Source organism: Anas acuta, chromosome 3 (assembly GCF_963932015.1).
Source record: "Anas acuta chromosome 3, bAnaAcu1.1, whole genome shotgun sequence".
NCBI lineage: Eukaryota > Metazoa > Chordata > Aves > Anseriformes > Anatidae > Anas > Anas acuta.
In genome coordinates, this window is record NC_088981.1 from 78,387,219 (window position 1) to 78,401,513 (window position 14,295).

General features: G+C 35.9%; 1 protein-coding gene across 7 annotated transcripts in view; it reads left to right on the forward strand.

Annotated features, from left to right (window-relative positions):
* The window catches only part of EPHA7 (EPH receptor A7), a 166,944-nt gene that overhangs the window by 45,198 nt on the left and 107,451 nt on the right, over positions 1-14,295 (forward strand). For all 7 annotated transcript variants that reach the window (XM_068677922.1, XM_068677928.1, XM_068677921.1 and 4 more), the window contains exons 4-5: positions 10,042-10,197; positions 11,078-11,413. In XM_068677922.1, coding sequence (XP_068534023.1) covers positions 10,042-10,197; positions 11,078-11,413 — 492 coding nt within the window. The remainder of the gene's footprint in view (positions 1-10,041; positions 10,198-11,077; positions 11,414-14,295) is intronic.

Sequence of the window (14,295 nt, forward strand, 5' to 3'; positions counted from 1 at the left end):
GGTTTGTAAAAAAGGCTGTAGTGACATATGAACTATCGTGCCTATACCGTAAAGTATTTTTTATGTTTTGCATAACTATATTGCTGTTGAGGAACTCTTTGTCAGTGTAGTTGCATCTACATTGTACTTTGGACATCCAGCCTTTGAGCAACTCAGAGTGTCTGAGTGTATACACTTTTAGGAGTCAAGTGCTAAGTGAACTTCATCGACTCCTGCAAAGGAAAATTTGGCCTGAAAACCATCTGCTGAACAGAGCCACTACTGTTCCACCCACAATTGCCCATGGTTGGGATCAGGCAGACAGGCAGGTTTGCATGTCCTGGAAAGTTGTGGAGGGGCAGCCTGAAGGTAGCCTTGCTGCATGCATCCTTGGGCTGTGGGATTTGTACATCAGGTAACGGCTCTAAAGGATGAGAGGCAGGTTGGAAGTTTCATCCATGTCTCTTTGATCAGACCTTGTAGATATGATGGACGAAATCTTAGTTCTGTTTCCAGTCTTCTGATAATTTAGAAGCACCTCTACCAATAAAATAAAATAAAATAATAATAATAATAATAATTGTCACAAGTCTTCCCTTCACCAGCTACACCAGCTAATGTTTTTTCTCATGGAATTTTCAAAGTGTTGCTCCCAGAAAGGTAGGAAATATGCAACTAGGGTCTTAGCAAATATTGTGGAATGGCTTTTGTGGGAACTGGTGAAAAATACTGTGACTTCTTGATCAGAAAAGTCCAGCAGCTAAACTGTCAAGACTATAACTTGGGGGCTTAATAGGCATTAAAGAACGCCGTGTCAGGGGACAAGTCCACTGCTTCTTAAGAAAGGTTATTGTCTCATAGTTCCAGCAGTGCTGTGTAGTGATGTAGCTCTTTAGAGTGGGACAGTCTTTTTTTTTTTTTTTTCCTTTGAGTGAAGACAGTGACGACAGAAGATTCTTAAACAATGGAGTTGTTTAAAAAAAATCAGGAAAAAGGGAAAAAAAAATGCAGATCCTGCCTAGTAAGTACTACCTCATATTCTGTTGTACATACCTTTAATTTTTAATTTTTAATTTTTTTTCTTTCCATGAAATCCTCTTTACTTCATTGGAAGTTTAGATGAGGTGACTGTGGGAATCCTGTTGGCTTTAAATTAAAGATTTTTTTGCAAATTATTTTCATTTTCCAAGTAATTTATCAATCATTGTGCCTTACTGAATTTTTGTTCTGAAAACAAGCAAGACTGAAACAAAAACTCAGAATTTCATTATTTTCATTACTGCTTGGAGCTCTTTGTGACGTGTTTTGTTCTCTGTAGGAAACAACAGGGAACCTTCCCCAGGACATCTTTGCAGTCAAAAAGCCTGAATGTAAATTAAGAAACTCAAATAATTAAATTGTGTATGTTCTGACAAGGTATGGTTATATAGATCCTGTCTGAAGGCAGAGGAGTTGGGGGGTAGCGTTGCACTGCAAGAAGAGAATGGTGTATAAAGCAAGCTAGCTTGTAGACTATTAGGAATCGTTTGGTGTTTCGTTGTTTGAGCTACACCCAAACAATAGGTAAGCTAAAAAGTTAAAGAAAAAGCTCATTTTCTCACCAGTATTTTTTTCCCTTTCTTATGACTATTAGAATTGAATTTTATACAAGCTAAAATACATTAACAGAGGTTTGTTACATTTTTCACATGATTGTTTCATACATCTGTTTAGAAATGAAAGTAGTAATTTCAGTGAAGTTTGCATAGCTGATTTCTTTTTGTTGAAGTAATGTGTTTTCTGGTGATGCATGTAAGTGATGTGCTATTCCCCTAAGTTAATCATATAACTTTCCTATGAGAATACCCTTACTTCCATAGCATGTTTCAATAATAATTGCTATTCTTAGATTTGCTGAGTAGTAATTTTAACCATGTAATTTTTAATGAAAATATTAACTAAAAAGTTCATAACTATATATTACCATGTCAAAGATAAAAAAAAAAAAAATCCCCCAAATAAACAAAAAAAGACAACAAAAAAAACAAAGATGAAGAAGTTATTAATAAAACAAGGTAATTTTTCCATTAATTCTCCAATTGGTTGAGAACCTTCTGATGAAGACGATTAAAATTTCTACTGCTGACCAAACCGCACGCATGCATTCATTTTTATGATGAAATGTCCTGCAACGTGTGGAGTCTTTAGTCTCCCAATCTGCAGAACTGGTTGAGCTGTCACTTAACTCAGTGCAAAAGCTACTTCAGCACCTTGCAAGACTAATCTTAGGGTGGGCAAGGAGGAAGAAAAAGAGGGGAAAAAAAAAAAAGAGAGAAAAGAATGAAAAGGAAAGCCAAGGTATCATCCTTTCATTTCTCTAACCCACCTTTTACATTTGAATTCTGTGTTCCATAATGGAGTTCCAATCTGTCTGTGGTTTTGTATGTTTGTGTCTCTCAAGTTAATTTTCCCAAAATGTGGAGTGGCTTTGTATTTTTGTTTTCCAGGTAAGTTAATGAGAGGGAAATACTCAAATCCTTGCAAACTCTGAAAATGTAGAGAAACATTGTGTCACAGCCTCAGTACACAATGTTCAATATACTTATTAACTTCCGATACTTATTAATTCTGATCAAAACTGCATTACAGTTTCTTTAGTTGCCAAATGTAGTCTTTTATATACTTAGAATCTCTACATTCTAAATAATTTTGCTGTTACAGTATAGTGAGATTGGGTATTCTTTGATTTGTGGACTATGTACTTCAGCCTGATTGCTTTGTCCTTGTGTGTAAATTAGCCAACAAACCACCATAGAATAGTTCTTTGTGCCTATAAAATTTCTTTGCAACTAGGTAGGTTAAATAGGCGTACGTGATGACATACTCAGTAATTTTTTGAAGCAGATTTGTAGGGAGGTAGAGGATTCATTTCATCTGGTGAAAAAAGTGTGGGTAAGTTACTATTACATAGCAAGCATCCTATTTTGGGATCTTTATTGTGTGAATATAAGTATGGGAACATCTCTCAGAAGACATTAACAGGACTTTAGACAACAAGGGCATGTTAGGCTTGGGGAATGAATACAAGGTCTGTGAGATTCCTGACAGGCAACAGCAAACATTCAGTGGATGATGGTATGCAGCCACAGGACAGCCCTATTTAGATATGTCATTCACACTATAGCTGAGGCACCATTAAGAGTCTTGAGTTTACTCTGGCTAAACCATACAACATAACTCCTCGGTTCAAACATGAATAATCTTTAGATGCTATTGCAGTTTAAAAATCAAGCTAAAATAAACATCTTTTTTAGCTAGACATTTATCATTGCATAGTAGTTAGACAAATAAAATACTACAGTCTGAGATCCTTATAAAACAATATATATTAGGTGCCAGAGAAGGCATAACAGATGCCATCTCTGACTATAAAAGTAATTTACAGTTTCAAACATAGTCATGACTTGAATGTACACAAATTATTGGAAAAGGGGATCAGAGGTTATAAAGTCTGCTTTTGTAACTGGATTTCTTATGTCTACTATTTCACATTGAAATCCACATTTGGGAATTATTTTATAATGGTCTGCTTTCAGTTTATCTAAACTTTTCAGATATGTTGGCTTAAAGGACCTGTGGCTGATATTGTGATCTATCAGCCAAGTATGTCATGAGAGCAATACCCACCAAACGTTTCTCTTTCAAGATTTTTTTTGATACTGTGGAATATTAAGCATTTTGCATTTCTGGTGTCTCCCATGCCAAATTGTCATATGTTTGTAGCAGGTTAATACAAATCTTGCTATAATCACTACCCCATGTTGTTTTCATCCTCCCTGTCTGCTGCTCATTTTCATTGTGAAAAACCCCAATATATCAGTGACAGGAGGTCTGGATTTGTGGCTGACTGTTATAATTACTCCCACTGAGGCATTGTCAATAGGATTAAAATAAAGATTCCGGACCTGTCCATCGTAGATGAGGTCAGCAACACTAGCAGTGGGAGTACTGTTTCTGCAAGCTGTGCTTTCAGTCCTGAGTTATGGAACCATAGACATTAATACGAAGCAAATATTTGAAAGCTCCAGTGGAGAAAGACCAGCCTTTTTTCTGCATTAGCTAAAATATCCATCTGTAATAAATAATCTAACAGCATCCATCTATGTCCTGACTATACACGTATGTATATTAATTTTCAAATGTATCAGAGCCCCAGAGAGTTTCAATTACAGAACAATCCATTTTGCATTTTATAATTAATAAAGTCTTTGCAGCTGCATAACTTCATCCAGGAAACATCTGCACAAACTCCTTGTGTATACATATTTTCTGTGAAAAGGGGGGTTAGCTGAATTGTCTTTAATGTTCACAGGCATGGAAAGGGTATAACTGTAGGGAGTTGATTAAGATAACACAAAACAAATCACAAGAATGGAAGTTTATAACCACACAGTTATAAAACAGACTCTAGCCTATAAGAAAAAATGCAGTGTGTAGGACCACTTATACATATAGTCAACTTATTCAGTCGAACAGGAAGAATGCCTGAGCTCTCCTGAAGTGTGCAGTCATTTTGCCATGGTTCTGGGTAGGACAAGGGGAGAACCCCAACTTCGTATGTTGTTGAAACTCTGTGATTACATCTTTGCCATCCTTTGATGTTGACTTTGAAAATTTTTATCAGGTTTAAAACTTTAGTTTTGTCTTCTTCTGTGTGCATAAAGCTATGGCATATAGGCCACTAGAATTTACTTATGACAGCAAACGCAGTGAGTGGTGAGCAAACCAGAATAAACAGACAAGCTATCAATCTCATCATCAGCGTCATCTTTATTTTTCTCCTGTTGTGCCAGTCTACTTTTTATAATGGTATCAAAGAGTAATTAGTGCAGTCACCTCCTTTCAACTCATTATGTTTCCTTATTTTCATGTAAACTAAAAAATTATAGTCAAAAGCCATGTACAATCAAATGTCTAACATGCTGAAACGATTTTATGCCCTTAAAATCTTATGTTGATATACAAACTGCAAGCCTTGCACTTCTCTTACAAATTGAGATTTCTTTATTTGTTTGTAGTATTGTTGTAGCAAATAAGTTTCTTGACTAATGTGACATTGCAACTGTTTACTATTTCTCCTTTGTTTATAGAAACACCAGTTGTTACATGTCATTCTTAACCCTTACCGTATTTCCATCATCCCTCCCAATTTAAGTCCCCTAGCTCTCCTAGAAGCAAAATGAATCTCCATAGTGTTTATAGTGAATAGGTTACATTAAAAATAAGCAATATCTAACGTCTTTTTTTTTTTTTTTTTTTTTCCTGTCCCACAAGTGGGACTCCAGAATGCTGCTTGCTGCTCTCCACAGCTGCCTTTATCCTCTCTTCTTGGGAATTTGTTGGATTTTTTAAAATTTTATTTTATAAACATGAAAAGAAAAATATACATATTTAATTTCTGCCAGGCCACTAAGGCATGTGATGAGCTCACAGCAGAGAAGTTGCTATTTTTCTACATAAGCTGCAGTCAGCACCTCTAGTTACAATGGCTAATGCCTTGGTATGCCACAGAGGTGGCATCATAGTTCTCAGTAGTGTGTGTTTACATCTCAGTATTTACTTGTGGTTTTGCACTATTCCATTATTTACAGTATTTATGTAAGTCCTTAAATGACTCCAAAACACTTTGTCTCAAAATGTTTGTGATTACACTGACTGCAATGGCATATGCTAAATGCATCTTTGAATGGGTATCCTCCACTGGCACTGCAACTTTGCCCAGCCAGATCCTGCTGTCACAATACACTACTGTTACAGCTGAGTGCAACTTGATGTAGAAGAAAGCACTTCGGTAGAAGCCAAGAAATGTTGTTAGTATCATCTTCACTAGGATCTTTCATCATATGCAGACATAATAGTGTAGGTCTTTATCTAACGCTTTTAGACAAGAAAGTTTAAATATGAAATGACAATGCTCTGCTCAGTTTCAAACTTCAACTCTGCGGTGAAGAAGTCTCTTTCTCCATCTGGGGGCATTTCATGTAATCTTTGTATTTCATGGTGGAACTCTGCCAGCTTCTGAACAGAAGAAATCTCTTTGCTTTGTAGAGAAGGTGGGAAGATTTGCTCTGAGGAGCATCCGTGGCTGTCACAGGCAAATAAAGAAGTCTAAGATGCTGTGTAGTCCTGAGAGGTCATGGGTGATCAGTCCCTAGCAGCTGTAGGGCTGAGATAGTAAGAAAAAATTGTGACTTGTCTGAGGTACAACTCCCTCTTCGATGTATTGTTGGTTTTGTAATACATGGGGAAATAATTAGCAGCTACATTTTGAAGACTGTTTTACATTAGACCAGTAGGTTTTATTCTGCCTCTGTGCTGTCAGTAAAGTATGACTGCTTATGGTTTGAAACCATTTCCTGGAATGGGTAAGACTTTGGAGCAGGTGTTTGAACAAAATAGGAGCTTCAGCTGGGGAAAGCTGTAAATTACCAGCTGAAAATGACACATCACACTGAATGGAAGAAAATTTTGTGCTGGCATTCATTCCCTTTTCCCTCACACACCTTTTCCAGTACCCCAGAAGCCCTTCAGTAACAAAACCTCTCTTGGATCTTACCTTGCTTGGGTGAGAAGGATTGTGGCTACACCTCCACAGTTCTGCCTCACCAGGTACACGACAGCGTATCTCCCATCATTGCTTGATTTACAAGATAGACTCTTTATAGGGAAGAAGTGCTGCTGCTGAGCACTCTCCTGCACCACTGAATTGAAATGTTAAAATGAATAGTATGAAGTCGTATACAACTTGAGTTACCTCAAGTTTTTCCATTAGATACTTTTCTGAAACAGTACACACCTTTTATTTTTAGATTTATTTCCTTTAATTTGCATGTACAAAATTCCAAGTAATGTTTGCCTAATTATTATTATTCTTTTTACAATTAACATTTGTTTAATATTGCTTATGGAGGTAGTGGTGGATATTATACCACCTATCCTTATAATCTTAAAAATATTATGTAAAGAATTAAATTGGGTCAAATTAAGTGGATTTAAAATCGATTAGAGCAAACCAATATATTAAAATTATTTTTAATATCAAAAAAATCACCATGAGAATTTGGCAAAATAGGACAAAAGGAAAAAAAAAATAAAGTTACAAAAAAGATTTTAGAGGAGTTCTTTCCAACCTTTGATCCCCGGCAAGTCATCACACCTTGGTCAGTGGTCCATGCAACAGACTGTCTTGGTAAAGTTTTCAGTTGTAAAGGCAAGGACAATAATATATGTTGATATGATATACATTAAAAACAGTTGAAGATTCATCACACCCTCATTTATGAGCAATAGAAGTGGTCTACTACTAGGCTGAATATTTGTTTGTGATAAATTCAACTTGTGAAGCAAAATGGGAAAATAATTTAGTTGTATTCCTCTAATGAGTGCTTTTAATTATGATGTATACTCTTGCATACACTCCTTTCTAAAGAACTATAAAGTTTCTTAAATGCTTTTTAAAAGCACTCTTTCTACTGTTAACAATTTCAGTGCTGGAGTACTGGAGGATAATGGCAAAAAGGATAATGGAATCATAGCATGGTTTGACTGCCTAAACCTGCCGCCTCTGGTGTGCTTTGTGGGAGAATAAATGGCTTACGGTCATGCAAACTAGTTGCAGACATTCAAATCCTTTGAACTCTAATAAGAGATGCACACTTACTTTAAATAGTAAGTGACTAAGCATATAAATGTCTTGATCAAGCCATCAAAAAAAAAAAAAAAGGTGGGGGGTTCTATTTACGTTTTGTTATTTCTGTCTGAAATCTCTATTTTACTCTGTGTCTTTGCTTTGCAATGTTCCCTGCTGAGAAGGACAGACTGGAAACACAGTAGGGATCTTTGCCTTTTAAGTTGCTCTTTGCTTTTGCAGAGGGCTGTGTGCTGTAAGACCCAGTGTATTTGTCCAGTGTTTTGCTTGGCATGAGAGGAGCCTGACTATTTAAGAAAGGCAGGAAACTATTATTTGGTAATTTTAGCTACATTTCAATTGCAAGTACTGAAAGAGCAGACGGAAGTTTAAATATATGTCTTCAGGTACATGAATACAAATCAGTTCAGCTTTTGTGCTTTTTGTCTCTGACTGGGAAATTTTGAAACTATCTTGAATGAAGGAGCAAAAGGCTAATTCTGAGTTAAGTTTGCCACAATTATAATTTCACTCATTATGTTTATCTGAAGCGCTTCTCTAAGATTCTTTGTCTCCTTTTCTTAATGTTATATGTAACAGCTACTCTGGTAGAATCAAACCATAGCATGTTTTACAAGCAGAGCCTGATTTTTTCTAATGCAAACCCATGCCCCTTTGTCAAAGTCAAGGGATACATGCTTTGCATGCTGATTTTCTCTGCCAGGTAATTTAGCTTCCATTCACTGTTGTTTTTTTTCAGCATGACAAAGTAAATGATATGGCAATTTCTGTCCTTTAGACATGTTTTTTCTTTAGAAAGGCAATATATTTATAGAGAGTAGTACAGAGTCAGAATTTTGTTTTATCTTAGAATGGTGTGATCCAGTGTTGTTTAAACTAATTCATCAATTTTATCTATCTTACCTCCAAGTTTTTCTCTCAGTTTCATAAGATTCAACAGATTAACTAGAATCATGTGGCCACAACTGTGCTGTGAGTCTAGTCCAAATACTACTAAAGTAAAAGACACTCTTCATTGAATTCAGTGAGATTTAGATAAAGCTCATTGTTTTCTTGCTCTTTCTGTCACTGCAGTACCCGAAAACTGAAATAACTGCTCTAAATATCAGTGTCTTCAGATACTTTGCATTTCTGTTCTGAGAAAACATCCAAGCAAATATGAATATAACCAAAGTAAATTCTCTCTCTCTGAATTCAGAATGAGTATTTAACTAGCTTTAATATTTTGATATGCAATGCTAAGTGTCACCCACAGTCCATTTTCTTTACATATAGGTGGAGGCTTAGAAGAAGGTTAGACTGCCTATGAGGGATGGAAAAAAAAAAAAAAAGAACTTCAATAAAATAATATGGTTGAAAAAGTTTCTGTTTTATTAGAAAGTTCTGGAGGACTTTTGTGATCAGTTTTTCATGTCAGCAGTGTTTGTAAGTGTGCCCATAATCTCAATGCTGAAATGAAGTCTTAATCTGTTCCCAGTTTGAACATTGTGTGATCTTCATTTCCTTCTTCATTCTCCCCTAATGCCCACGTAGTTAAGCACTTCTGAAGCTGGCTTTCTAAGTTGCATTCCTCTGCTTGAGAGTGTTGTTATAGGCATGTTTCTGCTTTGGGAAGTGTGACAATAGCTGATAAAAAAATGTTTCTAAATATAAGTTTTGGAACACATCACATTTTTACTTTCATGGGTTCACAGCCCGCAATACAAAATATGAAATGATCTGGCATGCATATTTCCAGTTATCCACCTTCTAATTTTTCCTTGGAGGTTTTGTTAAATCTGGAACTATCTGTGAAACTGGAAAAAAAATAATGTGATTGTGCAGTTTATGATGTCTGCCCTCCCACTCTTTCTGCTTGTTCTATACCAGTGTTGCCTGTCCAACAAGTGTTCACACCTCATTCTTTTCTGGGGATCAGGGTTTGCTAGTGGTTTACAGCTTCTTTGGGTTTCTCAGATCAGGGAAGAGTAACCTTTGCTCCATTAATTCCAAATTAGCTGGTTCAGATACCCGAAATATTTTAGTAGCCTTAAATAAGAGCTTCTTCAGACATTTTTCCCTTGTGTTTCAAACCATTATTGTACTCTTCTTTGGTGAAAAATTATGCCTGTTATATTTCTGTGGCCTTTTGTGTTAAAACACTGTGCTGCTAACTGCTGAGGTTAGCATATGCTTGCATTCATAAAAATGCCACAAAATCATTAATAGCACCAACTGAAGAAAAAGAAATTCTGAATTCTTGACTTTGCCACTGTAATAGAGTGGGTAGTTTAGGTGTTCTCAGCAGCGTGTACTGCATATGACAGGGACAGAAAAAAAAATCAGAATAGTGGTCTGTGCAAATCTAAATCTTAATTTGTTTTGTTCTGCCTTAGCTTGTGGCCGTGGGTTCTACAAATCATCTTCACAAGATCTGCAGTGCTCCCGCTGCCCTACTCACAGCTTTTCTGACAAGGAAGGATCTTCAAGATGCGACTGTGAAGATAGCTATTACAGAGCACCTTCTGATCCACCATATGTCGCATGCACAAGTGAGTCAGTCATGAATTTAATAGTGAAGGACGTTGCTTAACCAACCAGGTGCAGCCATTTGTAGCTGGTAGTTTTGGTTGACTTTTCCTATATTTGAAAGGTACATTTACTACAGTAAATGAAATTGAAAGGCAGAGGGAAAAAAAAAAAAAAAGTTGACAGTGAATATGGAATCAGCATAAATGTAATTTTCACAATTGCTTGATGTAACATTGGAAAACACTACATGTTGGCTAAACGTGTAACTCATTGTAATAGCATACAGACATAGTTTTCCAATGGCTTTAAAATTGTTGTAGACAATACGCTTTATGTGATATAATACCAAAAAAGAGTAACATGAAAAGTAACCTGTGTGGATTTGAGCTTTGATTGAACTGTAATTGGATCTGGCTTAACCTTCCAACTGGAAATAGACTAGCCCGCACAGATTCGTGGTTCAAATAGTGGAAGTCTCCTAAATCCAAAGCAGCGCCAAATATCTATAAATCATATCAGAGCTCATAACAAAGAAATAGATGAAGTTGGTTCTGTATATTTAGAAGAAAGGAAAAAATCCTACACTAGGAAAACTATAAAAAGCAACCTTTAAGGTACATTAACCAATCTTTTTAATTGCACAGAAGAGAAACATCTCAAGTCAGTTGCAGTAAATACACAGACAATTGTTAGCCTGATGCCTTAATGGAAAATAAATAAGCTCTTGCCAAGTGAGTTCAAGGAAGCTTTTATACAGCTTGCAGTAAAAAATAATGAAATGTTTATGTGAAGAAAAATGCTTCAACTATTTTCTGTCTCAGGAATTAGAATGCTAGCTGCATGTCCCATGGTGGTTCTGCGCATGATGCTGGACTTTTTTTTTTTGTGTGTGTTACACAGGACCTCCATCTGCACCACAGAACCTCATTTTCAATATCAACCAGACTACTGTGAGTTTGGAGTGGAGTCCTCCTGCTGACAACGGGGGAAGAAATGATGTGACCTACCGCATTTTGTGCAAGAGGTGCAGCTGGGAGCAGGGCGAATGTGTTCCCTGTGGAAGTAACATTGGATATATGCCCCAGCAAACTGGATTAGTAGATAATTATGTCACTGTCATGGACCTGCTAGCTCATGCTAACTACACATTTGAAGTCGAAGCTGTGAATGGGGTTTCTGACTTAAGTCGTTCCCAGAGGCTTTTTGCAGCTGTCAGTATTACCACTGGTCAAGCAGGTAAGTTTTCATCACTTATGAATCTCAACACTAAGAGAAATTGGGAACACATAAACTGCAGATGCAGTAAATCAGGAACATGTTTGGTGTGTTCTGGCTCATTAGTCTTTTCACCTTGCCAACTAGTTAATTTGAGTTTATAGTATTTCATGATAATCTGTTCTGTTTATTGGCCTCAGGAATTACTTCAGAAAGCAGCATGAAAGACTCAAAGAAAACATATAGCTTTATTATTATTATGCAACATTTTTTTTTCTTATATTATTGTAGGTCATTTCCTAGTACTTGAAGAAAAAGTAGATGCAACGATCTTATGCAGGCTTCATTTCTGAATCTTTTAAACCTATATGGGAGTCCTGGGTCACTGGAAGATGTTTTGGATAACTGATAGTTTTTTTGGTGTTCATGTTTTCCCTCAGGATTACATTTCTTATTTATCTTATATTTCCAGATATTTGATTATGAGATTCAATGAGAATGTGATGATTATTCTTTGTTTCTTCTACTTATCATAATCTGACAGGTGAAATGTCAGGGAAAATAAAATCAAACTAGCGTATCACCCCAGGGGGAAAAGGGCTTTATTTGTCTGCATGCTGAGTTCTCTGATTTGGGTTTCTGAAATGATAGGTTGCTTCTTTTTAAAAATCATAGGCCTCTGGATCTGCTGTAGTTCACTGTAGGTTCTAAGAGAGGATATTAAAACTAAACTTTTGTATCTTTTTTATCTTAAACCAAACATTAATTGCAAGATCTTGCTTCCAAAGAAATGCCTTAAAAGAAAACATGAGCTGAATAACTGATGTTTGCTATAAGAACAGCTAACCAATGTTTAAAAGGATATTTCATAGTTACATCTGGGACAAATTTTTTATTGTGATCAAGCTATTCTTTTTTAACCATATATAATTTCTGGTAGAATTGTTCCCTTACAGTAATGCTTGGCACTAAGGACAAGCTTACCATACACGGACAATGAACGAACAGGGAAAGCTGTAGTTATTTAGCTACTTTAAAGATGGTCACTTAGAAAAAATAATTAAAAGGACAAGAAATTTACTTCAATTCACATTCCCCACTCCTCACCCACAAAAGCAGGATATTTTATGTATTTGTTAAAGTTATTCTGCAATATTTATGTGTTTTTTAACTTCCCCATAGTGCTTACCTGCATACGAAATCCACATTTCATATGATTTTGGAACCATTTCTGTGACTGAAAGGATTGTTCTCTGTGTTCGTTCAGTTCTTGAGGTTTCTGATGAGTTTTTGAGTACAGAGAACTTACCCTGAAACTATTCTTATTCCAAATATTATAGTACTTTAGCATCCCAACTCTTCATCTTTAAAATAATTCTCTGTAATTCTTCAAATGTGCACAGGTGGACAGTGTTCTGCTCTCTACAGCACTGCTACATAAAGAGGATTTGGACTTTTTCCTATTTAGCTAAATCAAATAGGCTTTACTTCATGTTCTTTGATGAGTCAGTGGCACACAGCATAAAGGAAGAGACAGTATAATTCAGTGCCTGGTATCATATCTTGGGAAGACGAAGTCTTATTCAGAACTTTGGCATGTTACCCCCAAGAAAATTCATAATAGTTAATTCCCCTGAGGTCTCGTAGTCATAGATGCATAGGGTTTTTAGAGGCAGGAGACGTGATATTGTTGTCCTGTGTTATGTTATACATGAGTTATATGATTTTACAAAATGATTCGTACGTCAAGTCCAGAGATGTTACTGAAACTATAACTTTCATAAGACATCTAAACTGGACATAGTGATTTCAAGTAATGGAATTCACCTACCTAGACAAGCTATATAAGAACATGCAGCAGGACACCTGACCCTGTTCACCCTGTTCTCTCCAATTTGCTGTGGGATTATGCACAGGCAAGCATTTCCCAATGCTGCAGAGTCTGAACACTGCCACTCTTGAGGAAAAGGGTCCTCGTACAGCTGAAGCTTTGTCTATTTAGCACTTCTGAATATCAGAATTTAAATGCTTCCAGTTGGGCATATAAAAGAAACATACATAAAAAATATGTTTTGAAAAAAGATTGGCTTTAAGTTTTCTTTGTTAGTTTTCTCTATTTCTATAATGAAGATAACCCTTATCTTTCTTCATTAAGTACTTTGAGATTTTCTGATTAAAAGTGCTGGATAAATGCAGCCTATTTAACCTGAATTACAAAATTAATGTTAAAGAAAATACGGTCTTTCAGAACAAATGCATTCACAAAAAGGAAAGACCTCTTTTACATTATTTTTTGTAACAGCTTGTTGTGGATCCTAATACTGATTTCTCTGGTTTCTCAAGGAGGAAAATATTTTAGGTGGAACAGATTGATGACTATAATTGAACAGAAAGAGACTGGTTGCTCAAAGGAGACTGTTATGCTTCTGTGCTTCTATTTTATTTTACCACAGAGAGAAGGAAAATGTTGGATTTATTTATAGCCAAGTAAACTAGAGTTCATGCAGCTCTCATTTGTTACTATGTGACTGTTCAATAGTTTTGGCAAAAATGACTTTTTCTTTGCCCATATTGCTTTTTATGTGTGTAAATGTGTCTAACTAAACCTTCTTCACATGTTATTATCCTAGCACAATAGGTGGCTATATATAATTACTAGGTTCACCAGTTGCACAGAGACTTGCAGTGAGATTTTCCCTTTGTAGTTTTGTTTTAATTGAATTGATGCTTTCTGGTCATATTCAAAACGTTCAAATAATTTTGTAATGATAATAGGAAATTAAATAATAGGAAATAAATAGGATAATAGGATAATAGGAAATAAAAGAATGGGGTTATGGGATATATTCAGTATTTTTTCACCCACATATAACAAGCTTCTGATGTGAGAAAGGGAACATGTC